At 40.9% G+C, this 21,709-nt stretch overlaps 1 protein-coding gene and 1 long non-coding RNA gene across 3 annotated transcripts in view; one reads left to right on the top strand and one right to left on the bottom strand.

Moving 5' to 3' along the window:
• Nucleotides 1–2,201, top strand: part of rai14 (retinoic acid induced 14) — a 38,583-nt gene extending 36,382 nt beyond the window's left edge. For both annotated transcript variants that reach the window (XM_030436079.1, XM_030436078.1), the window contains one exon: nt 384–2,201. In XM_030436079.1, the coding sequence (XP_030291939.1) occupies nt 384–470 (87 nt within the window). In that variant the 3' untranslated portion in view covers nt 471–2,201. The remainder of the gene's footprint in view (nt 1–383) is intronic.
• Nucleotides 1–21,709, bottom strand: part of LOC115592872 (uncharacterized) — a 117,912-nt gene that overhangs the window by 708 nt on the left and 95,495 nt on the right. The gene's annotated exons all lie outside the window — the stretch shown is intronic.

Genomic DNA, 21,709 nt, shown 5'->3' with positions numbered 1-21,709 from the left:
TGCCAAGGTTTTAAAATATTCAACTCTTCAATTTCAGCCTCCATCTCAATAGTGTTGAGTTAAATGGGTCCAAAATCAACCAAATTAGTTTTATTTGGGTGACCTGGCCCTTTAAAGGTTTCATCTTATATAAAGTCATATTTCCCTCTTTTATTTTGTTCTTATCATAAAACTTGTCTAGGTGAGACTAAAACTGTGAAAGTATCAAGACACTCAGTCCACAGGAAATGCACACATCCCATGTTCAGAAAAATAAAATGTTGTAAACATGTACTAATAGACCCCCAAAATAAAAGTATGAACCTGAAAACGAGCATAATATGAGACCTTTAAATCATAGTTATGTACTGAAATTGCTGAACCTGTGCTGTCTGTACCTTCAGGGTCAGATGGACGAGGACGTGCAGAAAGCCTTGAAGCAGATCTTAATGATGTGCAAGATGCCAAGCCCAGCCAAGGAGGCCTGCTGAGACCCACCGGGCCCAGTTTTTCCAAACGCAGGATGTGAACGAAACTGAACTGATGTCCTCCCGTCCAAATTCACATGTTGCTTGCGCTGCTTACAAGCAAAGGAACCAACACACGGTGCCTCTGGATAAACCTCGAGTATTTGTTAAAGAGGAAAAGGTTTACAATCATATGCTCTTTGCCTTTGTTAATGTCAAACCGACCGTCTAAGATCTTAAGGTCGTTAATGTTACGATTTGAAGATGTTTTTGGGAAACTCCTGCCCAGCTTACAGATACTGTCCATCAGCTAACTGACCATTCAAACGAGTGGGTGAACCAGGTGTACCAGCCAAACTTGTAATCTCAGTATGTGCACGTTCACACTACACTGTCAATGTGCGGTAACTTTAAATCACATGCAGTGTGATGAATCGGTCTGATGAGATAGTGAGTTCAGCGTCTTTTGTTTCTGTTACAAAGTGCGCTTAGAGAACTTAAAGCCTCACTTAGCGCTGCTGTTAATAGTATCTATTTTATGATACAACAGTGTTTGTACTTGTCTAATGTTTCACAATTGTCGACATGCTTCTGATACAATCTAAATTATTCGCGCCCTCTTAGTAACAATGCATGTGACTTTGCTCTATGCCAGCCCAAGAAATCACATAGAAACGTTTTTTGGCCGCACTTCTATGAAGAAAATGCATGATACTGTTTGTACTGCTTTTTTTCCTACTAGCACAAGAATTTATAAAAAAAAAAATGTATTTTACTGAATTGTACTATCATGTCATGTTTTCTAAGTTACTGTACTTTAATGAAGAGGTTTGATAGATGTATTTTTGATGGCCTTGTTTTGTGTCCGAGTGAATGAAATGCTCTTCCTCAAGTATAACAACGCACTATTTGGTCCAGACACACCTGAATTAGTTTTTTCCTGTAAGTATTCATATTCTACACATTGAACATAATTGTTTACTGTAATAGAAAAACATTTCAGTTGTTACAAATGTCCGATAGTATGGACTCAACATTAACTCTTTTGTTCTTACTTGAAACGCATGCAGAAAAGGTTGAGTTTTGCATAAAAAACAGAGTTGTGTCTGTTGTCTCGTGCCTGTAATCAGACAGTATTTTTCTGGAATTACAGTCAACAACTCATTTGTCACTGATGCCATTATCACCAGGCTTCCTTGTACAATCTCATTAATTTATTTCATTTACCAGGAATGTTTTTTTTCTTTCTGTGATGCTCCCATTTCAAACTCTGTGTATCATTGCAGGTACGGACATAAACTGTACTGTGTTTGAGAACACAACTTGTCCTCTAGAGACTTCTGAACTGTTTCCACATCACACTCCTTTGCCTTAGTACTATACTTAGAGCCATACACCCTTCCTCTTAACAACACACCCAACACTAATGCTCTGATTCAATGAATTTGTATCCGACTGAAGCTCCTTTCTCGCTCAGGAAGTACTTTTTTTTTTTTACTGAACATGATTTACACCTGACTGAAATTGTGAGTAGCTTTTGCTTTATTTCACAGTTTGTAGAATATCACAAACAACGTCTCTCTTTTTTCTCTGTAGGTCTTGACTGAAATGTTTTGTAACAAGAAAGGGAAAAGATAGAAACAACGTTTCCAATTGGTTGTTTTCTTCACTAACAGTTTTGTAGTGACATGAAAAAAAGTGCTTGTTTGCCAACTGCTTTCTCTGCCCACATTAATACATTTTTAAGATACTGTACCATCATGTGTCTGTGTCACTTATTTACCAAAACATGTGAATATGACCTATTACAACTGTAACAAAGATGATTAACTGAAATAAGTTTATATTATTGCGTCATGCATACAGCTACAGTACACCCAGCCTGCAAGGATACCATAGAGACACAGCTAATCATTGTTTTCATTATCCATTAATTGGCTGATTAGTTTCACAATTAATTGACTTTTTAGTCAATAAAATGTCAAACAGTTCAAAACCCACTCATGTTTCATTCACCATCATAAATGACGAAGAAAAGCAGCAAATCTTTACATTTCAGAAGCCGGAACCAGCAAATATTTGCCATTTTTACTTAAGCGACTCATTTTCTTTTAATCTGCCCATTGATTAAATGGAGAAGCTCTTCTCAACAAGCCACAATAGACTTATACAAGCCAGAGATTAATTTTCTTCCTGTTTTTCCAGGCTATTGAGACAATTTTTCGCAAACTTCAACACATCAAAGCTGGAATGTGTCAGGGTTTTGACACTCTTAAATCATCAATGTATGTCCAGCACAGGAAAGACAATGGAACCCACTGCCCACCTCTCACAAATCAAAAAGCTCACACCATCTATTTTCCTCCTGAATATTTTTTTTACCTCAGTGGTCACAGGAATAACGCAGGCTGTCAGCTGGGAGACTTTAAAGAGACTTGGCGTATGACTCAGGGCTTTCATGTGAACTGGAGATTGTTGAAGCTGTTCCTCTAGTAGCTCAAAATGAGCCACAAATTGTCTCTCATTCAGATTAATTGTAAAATTGATGTAAACAGATGAAGCAGAAGAGCAGGATCAGACTGAACAGGCGACAAATGACCACTAGATGGCAGCATTTGACAAAATTGGATCTCCTGTTGCCCCTGTACGGCTGTCCCGCTCACACGTTTACAGACGGGTGACAAATGAAAGGAAGAGCTAAATAAATGGCATAAAATACAATTAAACATAACGATTAGATGAGTATGAGTTTCAATGGAAATTCATCAACAAAACATATAATGAGGGGATATCTTTAAAAATGATATTGTAGTGCTTCAACAGAGACTTCTAGAATGTATGCAAACTAGCCCTGGAGCTGTTCTGGTTGCTTCATTTGGTCCAACAACTGACAATGTTTCCCTTTAATTGGTCTCCATCTATGCGCACATACATACACTTGATACATCATATCTTGTGTTCTGTTCTGTTTCTGTTCATAATCCACCAGAATCAGAGTGAGAAAAAACAGTTTCACGTTAAAATGCTGTGTGTATATAGAAAAATATATTTTAAAAAAGGTGCATTGTTTATCTTCCTGTTGGGTTAGGCACACCGTCCTCCCTGTCAACACTCTGTCCTCCCTCAATGTCCACTCAGCTCTGGCTCTCAGAAGTCCTGCCAGCCCAACTCTGAGTAATTTATCTGCCGTTCTGTTTCCTCTAACCGGTGGCACAACCACTTCGTTTCCTGTCCTGGCCCTGTGTTCTGCCCGCTGGTCAAACACACACGTACGTGTGCACGCAAGAAAAGCACACACACCTCTGCCTTTACACGACAACTTCCTGTCAATCTTGCTTTCCCACACGTTCTGCCCTCGGGCTTTGGGGGTTTAGTGGAGAAAGATCTAGTGCTGTGATCGTAATCCAGCTAGGGCCCATATTTGTCAAGCATCGCAGGCTGAAGTCAAATCTCAAACTCTGGCGTCTGTGAACTCTGCACGGATAAACTGAAATATTCAGCTCGATGTTATTTGAAGAGGACATTTAAACATGGAAGTTTTTTTTTATAGCCATTCCTGTATTTCCCCTGGTTATTTAACTGACATCAAACTGACCTTTTTAATGGTTGCCTTACATGTCTAATTTCATTAAGTGTCTTTAAAGGAGCAGTTCATCCAAAAATGATAATTCTGTCGTCATCTTCTCAACCTCATGCTGATGTAGGATCGGGTTAAGATTTCATAGTCCACAAAGCATTTCTGGAGCTTCACAGGAAAACAGCGCTGCAGGATTCCCCTTCACAGCTGAAGTAGATGGGGACTTAATCAAGATGTTGTTTACATGCTCAAAATGGTCAAGCTTGTGCACCCACTTTTTTGATTGTTTTTTTTTTCATTTTAAGACAAATCCCTGTCTACTGCAACTGTTTAGTAGGAAAAGATAATTCACTGATTACTGATAGACAAAGGTAATCACTGAAAACATTAAAAATTAATTAAAGGTGCACAATGTAGTTTTGGGGAACACATTTTAACCAGAAGAGATTTTCTTTTAATGCATTAACCATTTGTCTTTGTTTTTATGACTAAATAAACAACTTGACCTTAAAGAACAACACAGTTTCATACTGTTCTACTTTGTTTACATGTGGCGGACCCTGCCACCTTTCTAGCTTCAAACAGTGCTCTGGGGACTTTATTTTCCTTTAGAAAAGAGCTTATTCATACAGTTTTGGGCATATATATATATATATATATATATATATATATATATATATATATATACACTATTACCTCATTAATGTTGCAAAAATTACAATTCTGAGCTCGAATCTCTTCTCCAAAACTACACACTGCCCCTTTAACAATTTATCAACCTAAAATGCTAAAATGCTAAAATGCTAAAAAAAATCCCTGGTTGCACCGACCCAAATGTGAAGGCTAATGTCTTCTGTTTATCTTGTATGACTGAGTATGTTTGGGTTTGGGACTGATGCTACCTTTTGGCACTGTTTCTGACATTTTACTGACAAAACAGTGATTCATTTGCAGAGAAAAGGTGAGCTGCAGAATCATCAGTGATGAAAAATTATCATTAGCAACTGCCCCTCTTCAATGCAACATTGTTTTGACTTAAGTATTCAAAACCAGATGTTGTGGTTTGTACAACTGCACCATTACATCACATCTAGTTGTCTATTGTGCGCAACTGTGAAATTTCTCTGTAAGCTTGACATTTCTCATGTGTGCAAAATTGTTGATTTGGACTAGAATTTAAAATCCAGCCTTATGAATTAAACTTGTGAAGTTTAAAGCGTCAATAGATTTTTTTTTTTTCCACGTATCTGGGGTGCCTCAGGGTTCAGTTCTGGGTCCCTTAATCACTCTTCAGCTAAGTATTTTCTGACTGAGACGCTTTCCACAAAAAGCATGAAGTCGGTAAGTTAGTAATATATGAATCCCGAAAAAGTGAGTGAACTGATTCTCTCTGCAGAGCTACATAAATATCCCAGGATCGTGGATAATTCTGTATGGAGAGAAAAAAGCTCAGAAAAGAAGAGTGGAGACAGGAGTTTAGACGATGTGAAGAAGTCATAACAGAAGGTCAAAGCCCAGGAGAGGAAGACTGCGGCTGAAGGAGCCCATTCGGGGAGGAAATGAGAAGAGGTTGTGGCCAAGAGAAAAAACACGGAGAAGCAAGAGCAGCAGATCAGGAGAGAGGGACAAGTGTATATGTTGAATCACTGGAGGGATGACTAATCTGCGACTGAGAGACTCCTCTGAAGTAGCGCATAAACCTGTTTTAGCTGCCAGGAGCATTGAGGGGAACAAGCTGGGGAGGGGAAGACGAGCTGATGAGGAGGAAGTGTTCCCCACGGCTCACTGGTGATGAAGCAAGGCAGCAATAAAGTCATTTCTTAATACTCTATCCGTGACTTTGCTAACTATTTGTTTACACTGTGCATTTCCCCAGCAATCAAGGTTTGTGTGCTCAGTAAATACTGATGAAGAGCTTCGCACTCATGTGCGTCAGAGGCCGTGTGCTCAGTCTCCGGGAGTCAGTCTGCGTTATCTGCTCAAGTGTTGGTAATTGTGTCTTCAAGTCGTGTGTATGTGATGTCGAGTCAAGTATTTCCTATTATGTTTGGCTGCTAAAGAAGACATCTGGAGCGGGATCATTTAGCTTAGAAACATTTATTAATAAAAATACATTGTGTCTGTAACACGTCGTGAAACTTGAGAGCAGCTGCTACATCTATATCTAAAGCCTTTTTAAAGCTGGGAGGCTCTTCTGCCTGGTGACAATCTTCAACATATTTGGGCAGCAGCTGAACCCTGTTACTGTGGTTAGTCGTGCCCACAATAAAAATGTTGTATCTAAAAGACTGTTAGAGAGCATCAGTACATTGTGGTTTTCATTTTCCACCCTTCATGGGAATTATACAGACTGGCATGTGTGCATAAAAAGATGCACACACAACATCACGTATCACAGTGCTGGAGGTCTGGGATTTTTACAGGGCTTCACTGGACGTTTGCCTCAGATGGCACGATGGATTGACCTGAGATTCATCTTCAGGGATTGTCCCCATTTGCTATTGTGAGTGAACAGATCATTAAAATGGCATTGTCTCGCTCATAATACATCATCTTGTCCCGGAAAAAGGTGTCAATCGCAACAAGTCTGGCCTTATTATCAGCTGCAGTTATGTGGAGATAGAGTTTGTCAGTTAGCTAGTATGCAGGAAAGGCTTTACGAGGTGCTTTACAGTGACAAATGTTGAACGAGGCAGCTTCACAAACACATTGTTGGGTGTGTAGTCTTTCTTATTACAAACTTTCACAACATTGTGTGTTTAATTCGCGGCACGACTCAAACGAGATCAAAAAGTCAGTTGTCTCTCGCCCCCTTTTCTGATATAAGTTCCCATTGTGGTGCACAGGAAGGGGAGGGACTTTGCCTCTCAATGTAACAAAAGAGTACACGTACACCCTCGTCTGCAATTTGTTTGCTTTGTTTCTGACGCTAGCTTTTCAGTTTTAAGAACAGGGCTGCACAAAGGCTTGACGCTGACCCCATCAAACATCAGTTAGCCAGTTGTAGTTGGCATTAGGGTGGGGCTTGTCAGAAACAAGTGAAATAAGAGACAGGAAATGGAAAGGAAAGGAAAGGAAAGGAAAGGAAAGGAAGGGAAAGGAAAGGAAAAAAGGAAAGGAAAGAGGGCACGGGGCTGGAGAGAGAGAGTTCCCACAGCAGTTGGAGACCACCTGTGTGTCGTTGCTCGGCCGTTAAAGAAGTCACCCCCCCAAAAAAAACAATCCTATGATCAGCACAGGAGCTTCAGTCGGAGTTGTAGAAGCGGGTCTCCGGGCTTTGGCCACTAACTGTTGCCATGTCCTGTCTATTGAGTTGTGAGCTGTGCACTTTCTCTGTCATTCTACCTGCACTTTTCTTAACTTGACTGTTCTTTTCTGCATCTGCACTCGTGTCACATCTATTGACACTATTCTGAACTTTTGTAGTAGGCATTTGATACCTGAAAGTGAGTCCATAAGCCTCCACCTGGCCTCATTTATTTCTGTATTTATGGCAAATTCCAGTGAACCACCACTGCCACCAAGACTCAGACAACACAAATTTCTTCAATGTAACAAAACCATTTAAAGCCTATTTACAAAGGATTATTTGTTTGTTGATTATCTGCTGAACTGCAGTCGAAAACAGTCCTATTGTGACATTTAGCTGTACTAAGTGCCTCTAAACGATGTTGGGGACGATTGGTATTTGGCATCCAGGCTGCTATAAACAAAGGGAGGTTTCGGCATGTGAGTAATCTCTGCCACGGTAACAGCCGTGTTGTCATTGGGGAACTCGATGGCAGAAAGAGAGAGTGACTGTCACTGAGCCATGGATCTCTCCTTGGCAGAACACTGAGACCACAGCAGCATTTAAGTGTGTAGTGTACAACCAGGAAGTGGTGGCATGAAACCGAGAAGAAAATTAAAAAGGTTTTCTTCACTGTTTTAGGCTTCATCACATCACAGCCTTCACCCAAATCTCTAACCTCACCTCTTTTGCTTTCCTTCCCTCTTTCCTTTCATCTCTTCCCTCTGCTGCACATCTTTCTGGTTTTGTCAGCATCGCTAACATACTTACGCTCTGTCTAATGCTACCATACTTTATTGTCAAGCAATTAACTGATTTGTGAGACGTGTTGTTGCTGTGGTCGCCCATCCAGTCTCGGCCACCAACCCGTCAAATGTTCTCAGTTTGTCTAACACAGGCCGGCCTTGAAACAAGACCCTGCAGTAGACGAGTGGAGGGGCGTAAGTAACGCATGCAGCTTAATTGCTGCAAGATGTAACCTCGCCTGCAGCCTACTGTGGCCCACAAACACACTCACACACATTTTTTTTTTTTTTTACTCTGCGTCACAGCTCCGGCCCGAACTTCATAGACACATTTTTTGTTTGTTTGTTGGTGAAAAGCGAGGTTTTAATTCTACTACAAGGCTCTCCTTTGATGGAGAACACTTAAAATTCCTTCTCTCTGATGCAAACCAAATCAAAATGATTCCAAATTGACGGGTTTTGTTTCCTTGAGGCATCTTTAGATGGTCTTTGAAACAAAGTCTAATGGATAAAAGATGATATTAATGCAAAGATGCTTTTGAGTGATCTACATTTGGCTGGTTGGTAGAATCCATGAAACATTACTGAGAAGAGATGATGAGAGGCTGCGTCCTCATTCGATCTTCTATTTGAGAAGTATTCCTGAAGCCACAGGGGGAGCCTCTCTGAATTACATCACTACAATTTAATATTTCTAACATTATCAAATATATACCCTGTATGTGGACATTTAACGCGGCCCCCTTGCAGTCAGATATGATAAGCAATCTGTGACCGGTACACAGCTCCATAGAGAATCAATTGGAAAAGTTGGAATAGGTGATTGTAACAGTATGCTGGAACATTTCCTCCGGGAAAACATGCGTTTTATGACTCAAATCTAACATCCCCGAAAGATCACAAATAATCTCACAGAATTCAGCCTCATCTTGATTGTTGCTCCGGGCGGCACATCAGGATGACTTCACATACTACAGCCTCGGATCTCTGGTTTCTCGCTGTGGGAGAAAAGCCATACGCTTCGACGATTTGACGGTGCTGCGCCTGCCGTGATGATAGCAGATGTGATTTCCTCAATTGAGCGGCGTTCCCCTACAACAGCGACTACACCATCTCCGGGCAAGCTGATGCTTTCTCCTGACATCACTGAGCTGACTGCAATTCTGCTGGCAGCACTAACCTGGGTCACAGAGATACAGTTACATGACTGTGGAAGACCAGGAGACAGCAGAGCACAGAGAGGTTCACCGGCACAGACACACAGTGTGTTGTCAGTGTTGTAGAAGTACCGAAAAGTCACACTTGACTTATCAAAATTAAAGATGTTGTTTTAAAATATCACTTAGGTAAAAGTCAACCATACAAATAGTACTCGAGTTTAAGTATTTTAAAGATACAATTAAAAAGAAATTATACATAGGCTATAATTACATGTATGTATGTACATTATTGGCCAATTATCTGATCAGATATTCAGCATTTTTTTTTGATTATCAGAGTGAGTATGTTTTCTTTTTTTAAATACTGGATTGCAGATAAAACAAATTACTTCAAAGGAGACATATTGTGCTAATTTTTATTTTGGGATAGTAATAGAATATGTTTACATCCTTAAAGCCCCTGTACGGAGTTTTTAACTGGATATAGAAAAGTCTCTGGTTTCTGCTGATGTGTCTCTGTTACCTACAACAGCAAATGAGCCCATCAGCGTGAAGATACGCTTTTTCTAAGTAGTCTAATTCTATACCTCTGAAAGGCATTGGTCGGGTCGGACCACTGACGAAACGATTTACGGCAGTCAGACCGGAACTGTCGACATTCAGGATACGGCCACGGCATAGCTGTTTTGTTGCTACGCTAGCCAGTGCTAACCGAGCTAAAACTTTTGTCATGGCTGATAATGAGACAAAGAAAAGAAAAAGAATTAGAACCGAAGACCAACGAAAGGCAGAGAGGGAATCCGATCGAGCTAGGGCTAAAACACGGATAAACATTGGCGATTCCTTCCAGAGATGGAGAGAGTTGCGGGGCTTGAAGGGAGGGTCGGATCCAGAATTCGCCCGATTCCTCCTAGACAGGTTTGTAAATTGTATTTCATTTATGAAATGTAATGCGGGACGTAGTTTACAGCAATACATGAATTCATGTTGTTACAACAAAGCTGGCTAACATTACCACTAGATTAGCTCTAGATACTACACTCATGAAAACGACAACAAACGTCTTAGATCACGCATCCATTTCAGCTGTGTGTATCAGCCCAGCCGACCTGCAACGATGCATCGGTAATATCCTCTGTCATTATAAATGATTCAGTTTCTTACTTAGAACAAAACATCCATCACAATCACTGTGACTTTGCTGTAACGCTAGCTCTGTAGCACCGTGGGTAATATATATAGCTGGGAAATTGCAGTGCAACAGCAGCATTACTTTGTTTCACCGGCGGCATATTATGTTAAGTAGAAATACAAATAGACACATTACCTCGTCCATATGCACGCTGCAGATAGCTGCTAAAAAAAAAAAAATTTCAAAGCAAGTCCCGTCGTCTTTCCGACGTTTCCAAAACAAATCTACACGCGCCGGCCAGACAAACTCTTCACGACAGTGGGCGCTAGAGCTCATGGGAAATGCAGTCTTCATTCCGGCAAAACACTACCGCTTTCGTCCAGCGGGGCCGCCAAAATCAACACTAAATGAAAAGTCTGTACAGGGGCTTTAAATGCTAAAAAAAACACATCAGTTTTCTCATTCTGTCCCCCTCCGCCTGAATTACACTGTTTTAGCTCCTGTCTCTTTAAGGCCCTGCCCTCCTGAATACCCAGTTGTTTCTGATTGGTCAGCTCACATAGGCCTGAGCAAGCGCTGCTAAACAACAGCAGAGTAGCTGTGTTAAATCAATTGTTACAGGCATAAGTTATGCGAATATGTGACATGGTGACGCAGTGTGGTGTCACAAAGTCACTGAATTATAGGCGGGGCTACTGATGAGGCTGTTCCGGAGCTGTGTTTTTAATGGGGCAGAGCGGAGCTTCTGTCGTTGCCGTCTTTGACCTTGAACTTTTAAGATTTTTTACATGCACAAGGACGTATATAAAACACGGTAAAGAAAATAACAAAAATAGGTCTCCTTTAAAAATGAGCTGCTTTGGCACTGATGCAACATGAAGTCAGCGAAGTAGCTTGTAACTAAAGTTATGAGTAAAAAGTGCAAGTATAGTAATAGCAGAATATGGAAATACAGTACAAGTACTTCAGAATTGTACTTAAGTACAGTACTTTCTGTCACTGTGTATCGTTGACAGACATAATGTTAACATAATTCAAAATACTTTGACTTACAATGTGTTGTATTTACAGACAAGTGTTTGTGAAGTCATTTCATCTTGTTTCTGAACATGACTCACCCTATGTTTTCTGTCTGGTCTATAAATCAATTTTTGCACGTCCATCCATCACATTCAATAATCCTTCATGTGCTGCATCCCAGATCAGACATGCTCCCTCCCCTCTTTATAGATGTGGAGTAGTTGGCAGAGATCCCTGATCCGAGAGTGTTTTGGCTATGGATCCAAACCCCAGAGATGTTTATTTCTGCATCTGATTTAGCGCAGAATGATTACAGCAATACTGTCTGGAGGTGGGGTAACAGCAGTGGGCAGAGCAGAGCCCTTTGATCAGGCCATTTTCTTGTTTGTGTTTTACATTATGGCATCTTACAAATATGTCAATAGTGATGTCAACTTACTCGTGTCCTGGGGTACCTACACTTTACTTTTTAAACCAATTATATGAGACAACATGATTGTGTGATCACTTGTATATTGTGAAAAATGTGTACATGTAAAGATTTGGCAGGGGGGCTGTGAAAACAGAGGAATGTGGATGGGAAAATGTTTTGTTTTCAATGTTAGATCGTGCGAGAGAGGTCGGAAAAAACAACTTTATTTGACTATTGTTGAAGCTGGAGAATAACTTCTTGCGGGTCACATTATCTCTCCCAAGAGTCCTTCGTTTTCTAAACAGACTTTTCACATATCACCGGAGTGTATACCTGCGCGCTGGAAAGGCCGAGTCCTGTGATTTAATTACCTTGCCCTGTTGCCGCCGTTCCCACTCCAGGCCGGGCTTCCCAGTTGCAGTCCCTCTCGTTCGCTCCGGCCTCCCCACATCAGGTTCTGATGAGCCTAACTGGAAACATGTGCTCCACGCTGGCTCCCCCGACAGATGGGACAATATCATATTATTAATGACAGAAAGAGAGAGACGGAGGGAGGGAGAGAGAGATGTGGGGAACGAAAATCCTCCCTCCTCAAAGGGCTTGCTGGTCTTAAATAGCTCAACACTGAGCTGCCGTCGCTTCTGAGGAAGTTATTATAGGAAGGCAGCACGTCTGTGTTTGCATATGGAATATCCTCTCAATCTAACTCAATACTCCGCAGGCTTAGCCCGATGTCAGTCCTCTTGAAGCCGCTGAACTCTGGACCCTCATGAACACTGATGAGAAGGTGTATGGTACGTGCGTGGGGACCCAGTTTGTATACTTCAGGGACTCTTTTTCAGTTTAGTTTAGTTCTAATTGGGGAAAATCTGAAATATGACAGCTTTATGATATTTTTAACAATAGTGTGATTCCAACTCTGTGGTTGCAAGTTGTTTCAACATGTCAATCCTCCAATGCTCTAACCAAAGTCCTTATAAAATGGTATTCTGGGCTTGATGTGGAAGAACTTGTCTGGCCATTATCCCCATCCAGCATCCTTTGGGATGTACTGGAACGCAGACTGCAACAAGGGGTCGGTTTCACAAAAGATTTGTATTCGACTGGTCTGTGGTGTTTTTTGTTTTTTTTTTGCTTTTAGATTAGTTGGAGGGGAGTCGGACAGTTTTGCAAAATGAAAAACGCCTAGAAAGTTAAACCCCTACTCTTAGCCAGATTCCAAATCTACATTATTGTGTGCTGAAGGGTTGACATAAAACTCCTTTAAAACTACTTCAGCAACAAATTGGCCTCAAACTGAGACAAAAACAATATTTACTTGGTGAAATCTCAGCATGCAGCTACCAGGCTTTGTTACAAAGCAACAATGAAATCAGTGATCTACTGTGAGCGACATTAGCATTGCAGTTAATGTGGCATTTATTGGTAATGCTACAGTGCCACCAGGAGCATTGGAGTGCTGATCAATGATCGTTTTTCCTCTGTACAGTTTGAAGTAGGGATGCTACTGCCAACACATTTCCCTGTGGTTTAAACAGAAGTTCATTTGCCCATAATCTGAATTTTTTTTGTATAAGAGCCATTTGAAACAGTTGATCACATTCCTCTACAGCAACAGTCTCCTTTAATTTAATCAAGCTTCATCCAGTGTCAAATAAAACATTTAAATCTGCTAGATCTGGATTTTTTTATTTGGATCCTCATCAAACTGTACTAACTCATAGATACCAGCCACCTACAGTGAATACAGCAGATTTCTTTCATCAGGATCCATGCATTAATTCCTGAGAAATTAGCGAAAATGTCAGAAAAATATCTCACAAATCTCACAATGTTAGAGAAAGTGAGAAAAAATTCCCGAATCCGTCACTTTATCCAGATCAGTGCCAAAGTTAATGGGGCCTGTCCTGGGCCGAGACCCAACCTCCATCCAAGTTTCATGGAAATCTATTCAGTAGTTTTTGTGTAATCCTGCTGACAAACAAACCAAAGGGACAAAACAAAACCTCCTTGGCGAAGGAAACGACCAAACCGTATTTTAAATGCTACTGTGGCTCTTTGCACCACAAAGTTTAACCGTCTTGTATTTCTGGTGCTGACTAGAAAGGGTGGGAACATCTAACTGACTTGTTTACCGATCCATGTTACTAACAATCAGTGAGATCTGCCGATCGGTGCCAATCGTTGTTGTTTGCCCAAAGACGCTATCCCGAGCATGACTGACGAATTAGCAGACGAACTGAGGTCGTGAAGACGCCACAGCATCTCAGCTTCAGGTCTGCGCTGCGCTGAGATTTAATGGAGCTTGACTCTTTTGTATTGTGATGAATTTTCCACATAAAATGTCCTTGTGACTGTTGATTTCTACCAAATATTTTCTTACTCAGAGCAAACCGAGCTGGGCAATTTGATGCGGTTGCATGGTCAGACAGAGTTTTTTAAGACTAAAAAAAAGTTGAATGAATTTAGATGTCTATCTGATGGCTGACTATCAGTTTGATCTAAGCCAGTCTGAGTGCATCGTTGTGAAGCCAAAATTTGAGCTCCACCTCACTAATGCTCAAGGTTTTGACTTCTTCACTGCTGCCAGGTCAGAGCTTTGGAGACAATCATCACCATCTACAAATTCTATCTCCCACTGAGACAAGATCAAGTGGGGAAGAAGTTTCATTATTATTTCATTATGTCTGCTGCTATCAGGCAACACTCATCAGCACCTTGAACCCAAAGGAAAACATCCTTGTGCTACAGGCTGACTCACAAAGGCTTGATTCACCTGCACCGAATTACTCCTGTAGCCTGAGGCCATGTATCCCGCCAGTGCAGGAAACACTGAGCATGTACAGATCGCGGAGGTATGGAGGGTGAGAATGGGCATGAACTCTTGTCTTTTCAAGATGCCAAAAGTTTAGCTTTTGTGGCTAAATCTGAGCAAACGCTGGCAGCCAGGCTTAAAAAATGACTATTTTTCAAACAGGGTTTGGTCTGTTTCTCCAGAAAAAAGAGCCCACGCTGAGCTACAATTAGGTGGTCTACTGCCTTAATGGCTTTTTTCACCCCGAGTCACCACTGATTCACTTTGTATCAAAGTACCGGAAACTATATTAACACTGAGTCAAACGACCAGAAACCACCTCTGTCTCTCCCTTTCATTTGCCCTCTCCCTCACAAACATGTGTACAGTGCCACGGCACACACACAGGAAGGGGGTCTCTGAGTTTGCAGCCAAGTGACAAAGAATTTACAGGCGTGTTGTAAGGACCTGTGGACCGAAGTGTGCATGTGACAGAGTGTGTGTGAGAGAAAAAAAAGGGTCTGACACTTGTCTATGAGTGCCTTATTAAAAAGGTGAGAAGTGAGTGCAGTGTCTGGAGGAGGGGGTTAATTGTGCTCTTAAAAGAGGACTTCAAAGGGAGGCTGGTGTCAGGGCTGAGGGGCATGGGAGTGAGAAAGGATGAAGAGGAGGAGGAGGAAGAGGAGGAAGAAAAGACACTGAAACTGATGGTGGGAGCTTGGGGGAATAGCTGGGAAAGGGCGAAACTGAGAGAAAGGTAGTGTTGGGGTTATTCGGACGATTTTGAGATGGGAAGTTATAAAAATGTCACTGATCTTCAAACGGCTGCCGAGATCATACATTAGAATAACTTTCTAACCTTAACTATCCAATTGACTGTGTGATACGAGGAAATACAGCCTATAAGTTGAAAAGATTCTCTTTTAATGTAACGGCTGTGTCTTCTGTTTGTTACCAGGCGCTGTGTCTCAGTCAGTCTGCCACTTCGGTCCAGACTAAAATGTGTTGATAACTACTGGACGAATTGCCATGAATATTGGTACAGATATTTGTGGTTCCCAGAGGGTTAATCTTAATGACTTTGCTGATCCCTGGTTCAGACTATCATGGTTCCCAGAAGACGTATCCTCTGACTTAATCCAATGACTTGGTGACTCCTCTAACCACCATTAAGTGGACATTTGTTGTTTTCATCGATTTATCTCAACAACTTTCGGGTGGACTGCAATTGAATGTATGTTCAAATGTTCATGGTTGCCAGATGATGTATCATCTTTCTTGATCCTCTGACTTGGTGACTCCTCAAACATTGACATTTGTCATATGCTCCTTTTCAACAAGTCTGGAAACCAAAATGGACGCCTCCAGCCAGGCAATGACTGTTAGTTGATTACAACCATTAAGTTGTATTTTGTCCACAGAAAAAAGTTAGATAGTGTTATGTCTGTGATCAATTTATGATTAACTTACTAAAGCTTTCACTACAGCTGATGTGTGGGGCAGTCATGTTCTATTCTGAGATCAAGGTTGATGAGGTTTTTCTGATTTGGAAGTCGAATTCAGGGGAAATTGCAGTCAAAGTTTTTGACTGGAATTTCAGAAAATTCAGACTCAAATGGAACTCAACAAAAGCCCAGATGTGCTGAAGCACAGCGCGGCCCTGAACTCAGGTGACAATGTTGTTCTGTGCCATTTCAGCGTTAACGTAACTAACTGATGAAACAACAAATTATTTAATTGCTAGTTTGCAACTTTATTTGACTTTCAGATACTTAAACAGCCTCAGATGTTCCGGCAGTGTACGCCAAACAAACTGAATAAAGTATCTTCTGGTGGACATTTATGAGCAAACATTGCTTTCTTCAATTACAAACAAACCCTTTCCTTTTAGTTATTAGGTCAACATTAGTGATGTAATAAAACTTAACCTGTGATTCATTGCAGGTCTTTGACAGTAAGAGCTCCTCTCATGAGCTTTGAGTCCTCGTGCTCCCTGACCTCCTGATTGGCTGCGCTAGATGTTAGCTTAATGTAGCATAGATGATTGGACATTATCATTGCTCTAATTAGACCTCCGAACACGCAGCTGTAAAGCAGATGGGGGAGTGCAACTCTCAGACTAAACAGTCCAGAGCCAGAGGAGAAGGATTCACATACATCTGCTGCCGGCTGACAACCTCACATCTCCCATGCTTCAACTTTTTACTAACTAAGAAAAGCAGCTGTGTTTTCTGGTCTGACGCCCATACGCTGTCTGTTTATCCAACAGGTTTTGACCAGAGCCGATCAAAGATTATATAACTTTCAGTAAAACATCATTAAAAGATACAAGTTTTTGTGCCCAGGAGAGGTAATAATAATGCAGCAGATGAGGATTTACAGCAGGACAGTTTGCTCTTTCCAAGTATGCATTTGTTTAATTTTTCAGGAGCTCTTGGCAAATGTCTTGCGATGAAATATTACATTTTAAAAAAGAAATTTGAAAAATGTGACACGGCTTCTTGGAAAAAAGACAACGGCTATCACAACAGTGATTGAATAGTCTGACTCAGATGCACACTCCCAGCCTCCACTCTTGTGTTGTAATTAAATAATTCCACAGATAACTTCACAGTTAAGAGCAAATATTCTTATATATTTTGATGAGGCTGTGTCCTCACTGCAGCGGCATGGGGTTCAAGTCGGATCTGTGGCCCTTTGCTGCATGTCCTCCCTCTCTCTACCCCCTTTCCTGTCAACTTTTCAGTTATTCTATCAAAATAAAGGAACAAAAAGCCCCCCAAAATAATTCTAATAAAGTTAATATTCTGATAATACCCTTGGACATAAACACATAAAGGATGCTTCGTAATCATAACCCTTGTCATGTGTTGCCCGATATGAAATTCTTTTTAAAGAGATTCTAATGCAGAAAATAATTCTTGAGGTAAATTAAATTCACAGTGAAGTTCTGCCTTCTCTACATATTTTGTCACAAGTGTTTGATAACATTTTAGGGATCACTGCAAAAATTTTGCGTATATTTACTGTCTAACATTGGTATTGGCATTGGCTCCAAATGTCAAATATTGGTACAACTGCATTAAACCTCTTGATGTTCCAAGTGACAAAAGCCAGAAAATTAAGATAGAATTAGTACAGAATGACAACAAGCACTCACATTAGTCTCCCAATTACCACATTTCTATAAAAGCAAAGGAAGGCTGAGGTCTTCAACAGCAGATTAACAAAGCTCAAATTTATAGACAAAGAATCCACAAATCATCCAAATCACAACCATTCGAACAACACAGTCCCAAATGTTTGGTTGAAAAATAATGGATAAGTTTCATGTTAAACACTGACTCAAATGACTCCAGGTGTAAGACCTTTAAACTGTCACGCTCTATAGAAAACGGCACACGGTGGCAAGGTAGAAATTCAAAAATAACAGAATGTCCAATCAGAGAGAAAAGGAACATTAAGGCTCTCAAACGACCTGCTCAGAGCATTGCTTAACGTTTCCAATACAGGTTTTTAATCAACATTAGAACTTTTCCAGTGATTCATGGTCCATCCATGTTATTTCACCTGACACTGATTACTCTCCTCTCGGACAGATGGTTTTGGAGCAATGGCGTTGAGGGATTTCACCCGACCACAGCACCAAAAAATGAAAATGAAAATATCATTTGTAGCTGAATAGACTTGGCCCCTGGCATTTAAGTGTCTTTTTCCATCTTTGAGGGAGTATTTCAGCGCTGTTTAAACCATTTGTCTTGTGTAATGATACGTTAGCAGGAATGCCATCAAATATCTGGAGACTTTCTTGGAGTGTGGACCTTATTATGAGGATAATTACTGCTCGGATGAGTGCATAATGTCGTGGATTTGCTATTTGAATATATCAAAGAAGATACACGTTTATATTGCCTATACGTACCTTTTTATCTTGTTCTGCAAAGCCCTAGGCAAACAAGGGTTATGATCAATATCAGACGAATATTACTTGCTTGACTTTCTTTTTACATTATATAACCACGGTGCATGCGCTGACGTGACTCTGTAACGCCGGCCTCTGAGGTATTCCCTCCCAGCACCCGTCTGACAATAATTACAATGATTCATTTAGTTTTATTACACAACAGACATCTCCCTTTGTGTGTGTCTTGGCCTGGGGAGGGCCTAAGTGTCTCTAAGTGACGGGTCTTTAATTACAAGCACAAACAAACGACACCACGTACATGTGTTCTGGTTTACTGTAATGAGGGAGACACCAGCAGGAAAGTAATGTTGTCATCGCGCAAAGGATTACTGCGAAACAGGGATCAAATTCTGTTTTTCATCCTTCCCACTGCCTATTTCTCTCTGTCCCGCTGTAGAGAGCAATCATCATTACTGTACGTTCGGTAATCCAATATGCTGATACGGCTTTGATCCACTGATGCTGCTGAGGCAATGAATCTACATGTACTTACAGTAATGAATTAGATCTAGAGGAGCTGGCCCTTAGCTTCACTTCTCATCAGGGCCTCGCCGCAGTTTAACCATGTGTTTCTGATCAGGTGAATTAATCACCGTTTATCTGGGCTGAGGTTAATTTCTCACTGGAGGGAGAAAAAAGAAAAGGGCAACAAAAAAACACCAGCTTTTTCTATCGGTGTCATGCTCTCTGTCTTTGTCACCTGCTGGAGCTTTGCTTGTCAAATGTTCAGAGGAGAGCGAGGGGTTGAGTTACAAACCAAACTTGGTCAGCGAGCTGCAGTCAGGTAACGGGCCAAAGGAGCCTGAGAGCGGTATGCACCCATGTATGAGCTCCAAGCGATGTTTTTGTGCATGAGGGAATGCATGTTTTTCTGTACAAACCCTGTGTGTGTGTGTGTGTGTGTGTGCGCGAGTGCGCGCCTGTGTGTGAGACTAGGAACACCAGGCGGCTTGAGTAATGCCTTAGCCTTTGGATGTCTCTCACTTGAAGCGACGTCAGAGCCTGTTAGTAAATGATTAATCAGCAGCGTTATTTGGGCTAAAGCTGTCTGATAGCATTTTTCCTGGAAGCTCTGGAATTTGTCTTCACAGCTGGACTTTTACAGGATCGCTCTGCTCTGCTAAGGGAGTGACAAAAGGGAGAAATGTGAGAGCGCCGCTGTGTTGCAACAGTGCAGAAAACCTCTTGGACAGCAGAAATAAGCCCGGGACATAATATATCAAAGCATGAGGACGTCGTTTCATGATCCCTGCTTCAAACTCTGCAGAAAAACTGGATGGCACTATGACTAATAATAGTGATAAAAAAAAATATTACCAATTAAATGAGTGTTTTTTTTTAATTAGTTTTTATGATGCATTAAATCACACACTACTTTTCCTGTCTTGACTGACTAATACTGGCTTATAATGTATTTTGGTGGTGACAAATCTTATCGCGTTTAACCTCTCTCTGTCTTTCTTAGATAACAACTCGTCTTTATCTCCCAGACAAATTGTTCTCATGACATCACCGCTTCTTTCATATATCACAGCCCAGCTGCTCTTCTCAACACTCCCCCACCTAACAAAAGTCCCTAAAAGCTTTTCCTCATCACTAGTTATCATCTCTTTTACTATTTTTTGGGAGCATTCCTTCAGAGCAGGGCTGCCTAAAGTTGGCCCTCCGTAAGATTTAATCGCCACAATTAAAGGAATTACGTACCAATATTTTTATGCCGTTTGTTTTTTTGTGAGGGAAAAATTATCCTCAAATGTGTGGGATCAATGATTATTATTAGTTTTTTTTCCTATAATCTGAATACATTGAATCTTCGGATTCTACAACTATGGAGGCCCTGAGAGGCAAGTGGAGGGGGAAATGAAAACAATAAGAAAGATTATCACGCCATTTTTTTCCACGTTTCACAAGTCATGACATGACACAGCCAACATATGAGAGACAACAATTTAGATCAGACTTACCCTAATCCTTTTTTCTTGCCTCTCAGGGCTTCATTTCTGAAACATTTAGCATCTTAACTGGAAACAAAACAAAAGATGTTTGCTTGTGGCCCATGTTCCATTATTAGGTTTCAGGTATGCCCTTGCAAAATAAATCATTTGGGCACCCATGCTTTATGAAATACGTATCTCAATATAGAGTTATAATCTGACTCATTTGAAGGTTAAGGAGTTTAATAGCTGTGTTCCAGTTTGCGGTTTTCAAGCTACTGCTGGGAAAAATGTTTTCCTGCATCACAAGCAGAGTGTTTTATATCCCTACCACCCTTTTCCCACCTCACAACTTCAAGCAGACTTCTCTTGATTTCACGCTAGTGGCTGGATATGCTAGATGTGAGAGACAGACGTATATAATGTCGGACATATTGACAGATTTACCACCGCGAGGATCATTTCATCTGCTGGGTTCACAGTGGACAGATGAGCATGCTGGGAACTAGAGTTTTGGGGGTTGATCTAGGCGTGTTTTAACAGCAGCATGGGTTGTCTTTTATGAGATACAGATCGAAACAGGAGGAAATTGTCATGATTTTCTGCTTGTGGAAGAAAGAACAAAAAAAAAAAAGAGGCAGACTGACAGAGATATACTGCAGGCACAAATGGCCAAACAAAATTCACAATTACACAAGATAAAACATAATTTTTGGGCTGGGAACTCTGATCTGGATGTTATTTCAGAATATATGAAAATCAGCGTTGTCAGGAGTAAATAGTCTGTTTACTGTCAAAACTGATAGCAGATAACTTTTTCTATGAACAAATGGAACAAACAGCGAAGTAGCTTGATGTTAAACTGCAATCAAATTTCTACAAAAACATCTCTGACCGTGCCATTTCTGTCCAATTTCAGCTGTTAACCATCTGAACATACTCGAGAAGAGAGCAGACATGCAGGCAATGAGAAAGACAGACAGACAGAATTTGGGTCAACCTTTCCTACTGAGCTCACCGGCCTGGCATGACCCACTGCTGGAGGTCCCTGTATGCTGAACTGACTGTTAGATGGCTTTAATAGGCGCCACGCAGGCCAAACAAAACTGTTATGTTATTATTAATCCACATCCAAAATGAATGGAAATCTTTACCATTGCACACATGAAGACATTTATTTGGCGGATGCTTTTGAAAAGTTTTACATTAAACTTTGCAGACTTTATCACTTATCA

Source organism: Sparus aurata, chromosome 12 (assembly GCF_900880675.1).
Source record: "Sparus aurata chromosome 12, fSpaAur1.1, whole genome shotgun sequence".
Taxonomy (NCBI): Eukaryota; Metazoa; Chordata; class Actinopteri; order Spariformes; family Sparidae; genus Sparus; species Sparus aurata.
This window is presented reverse-complemented; position numbering and strand designations above follow the sequence as displayed.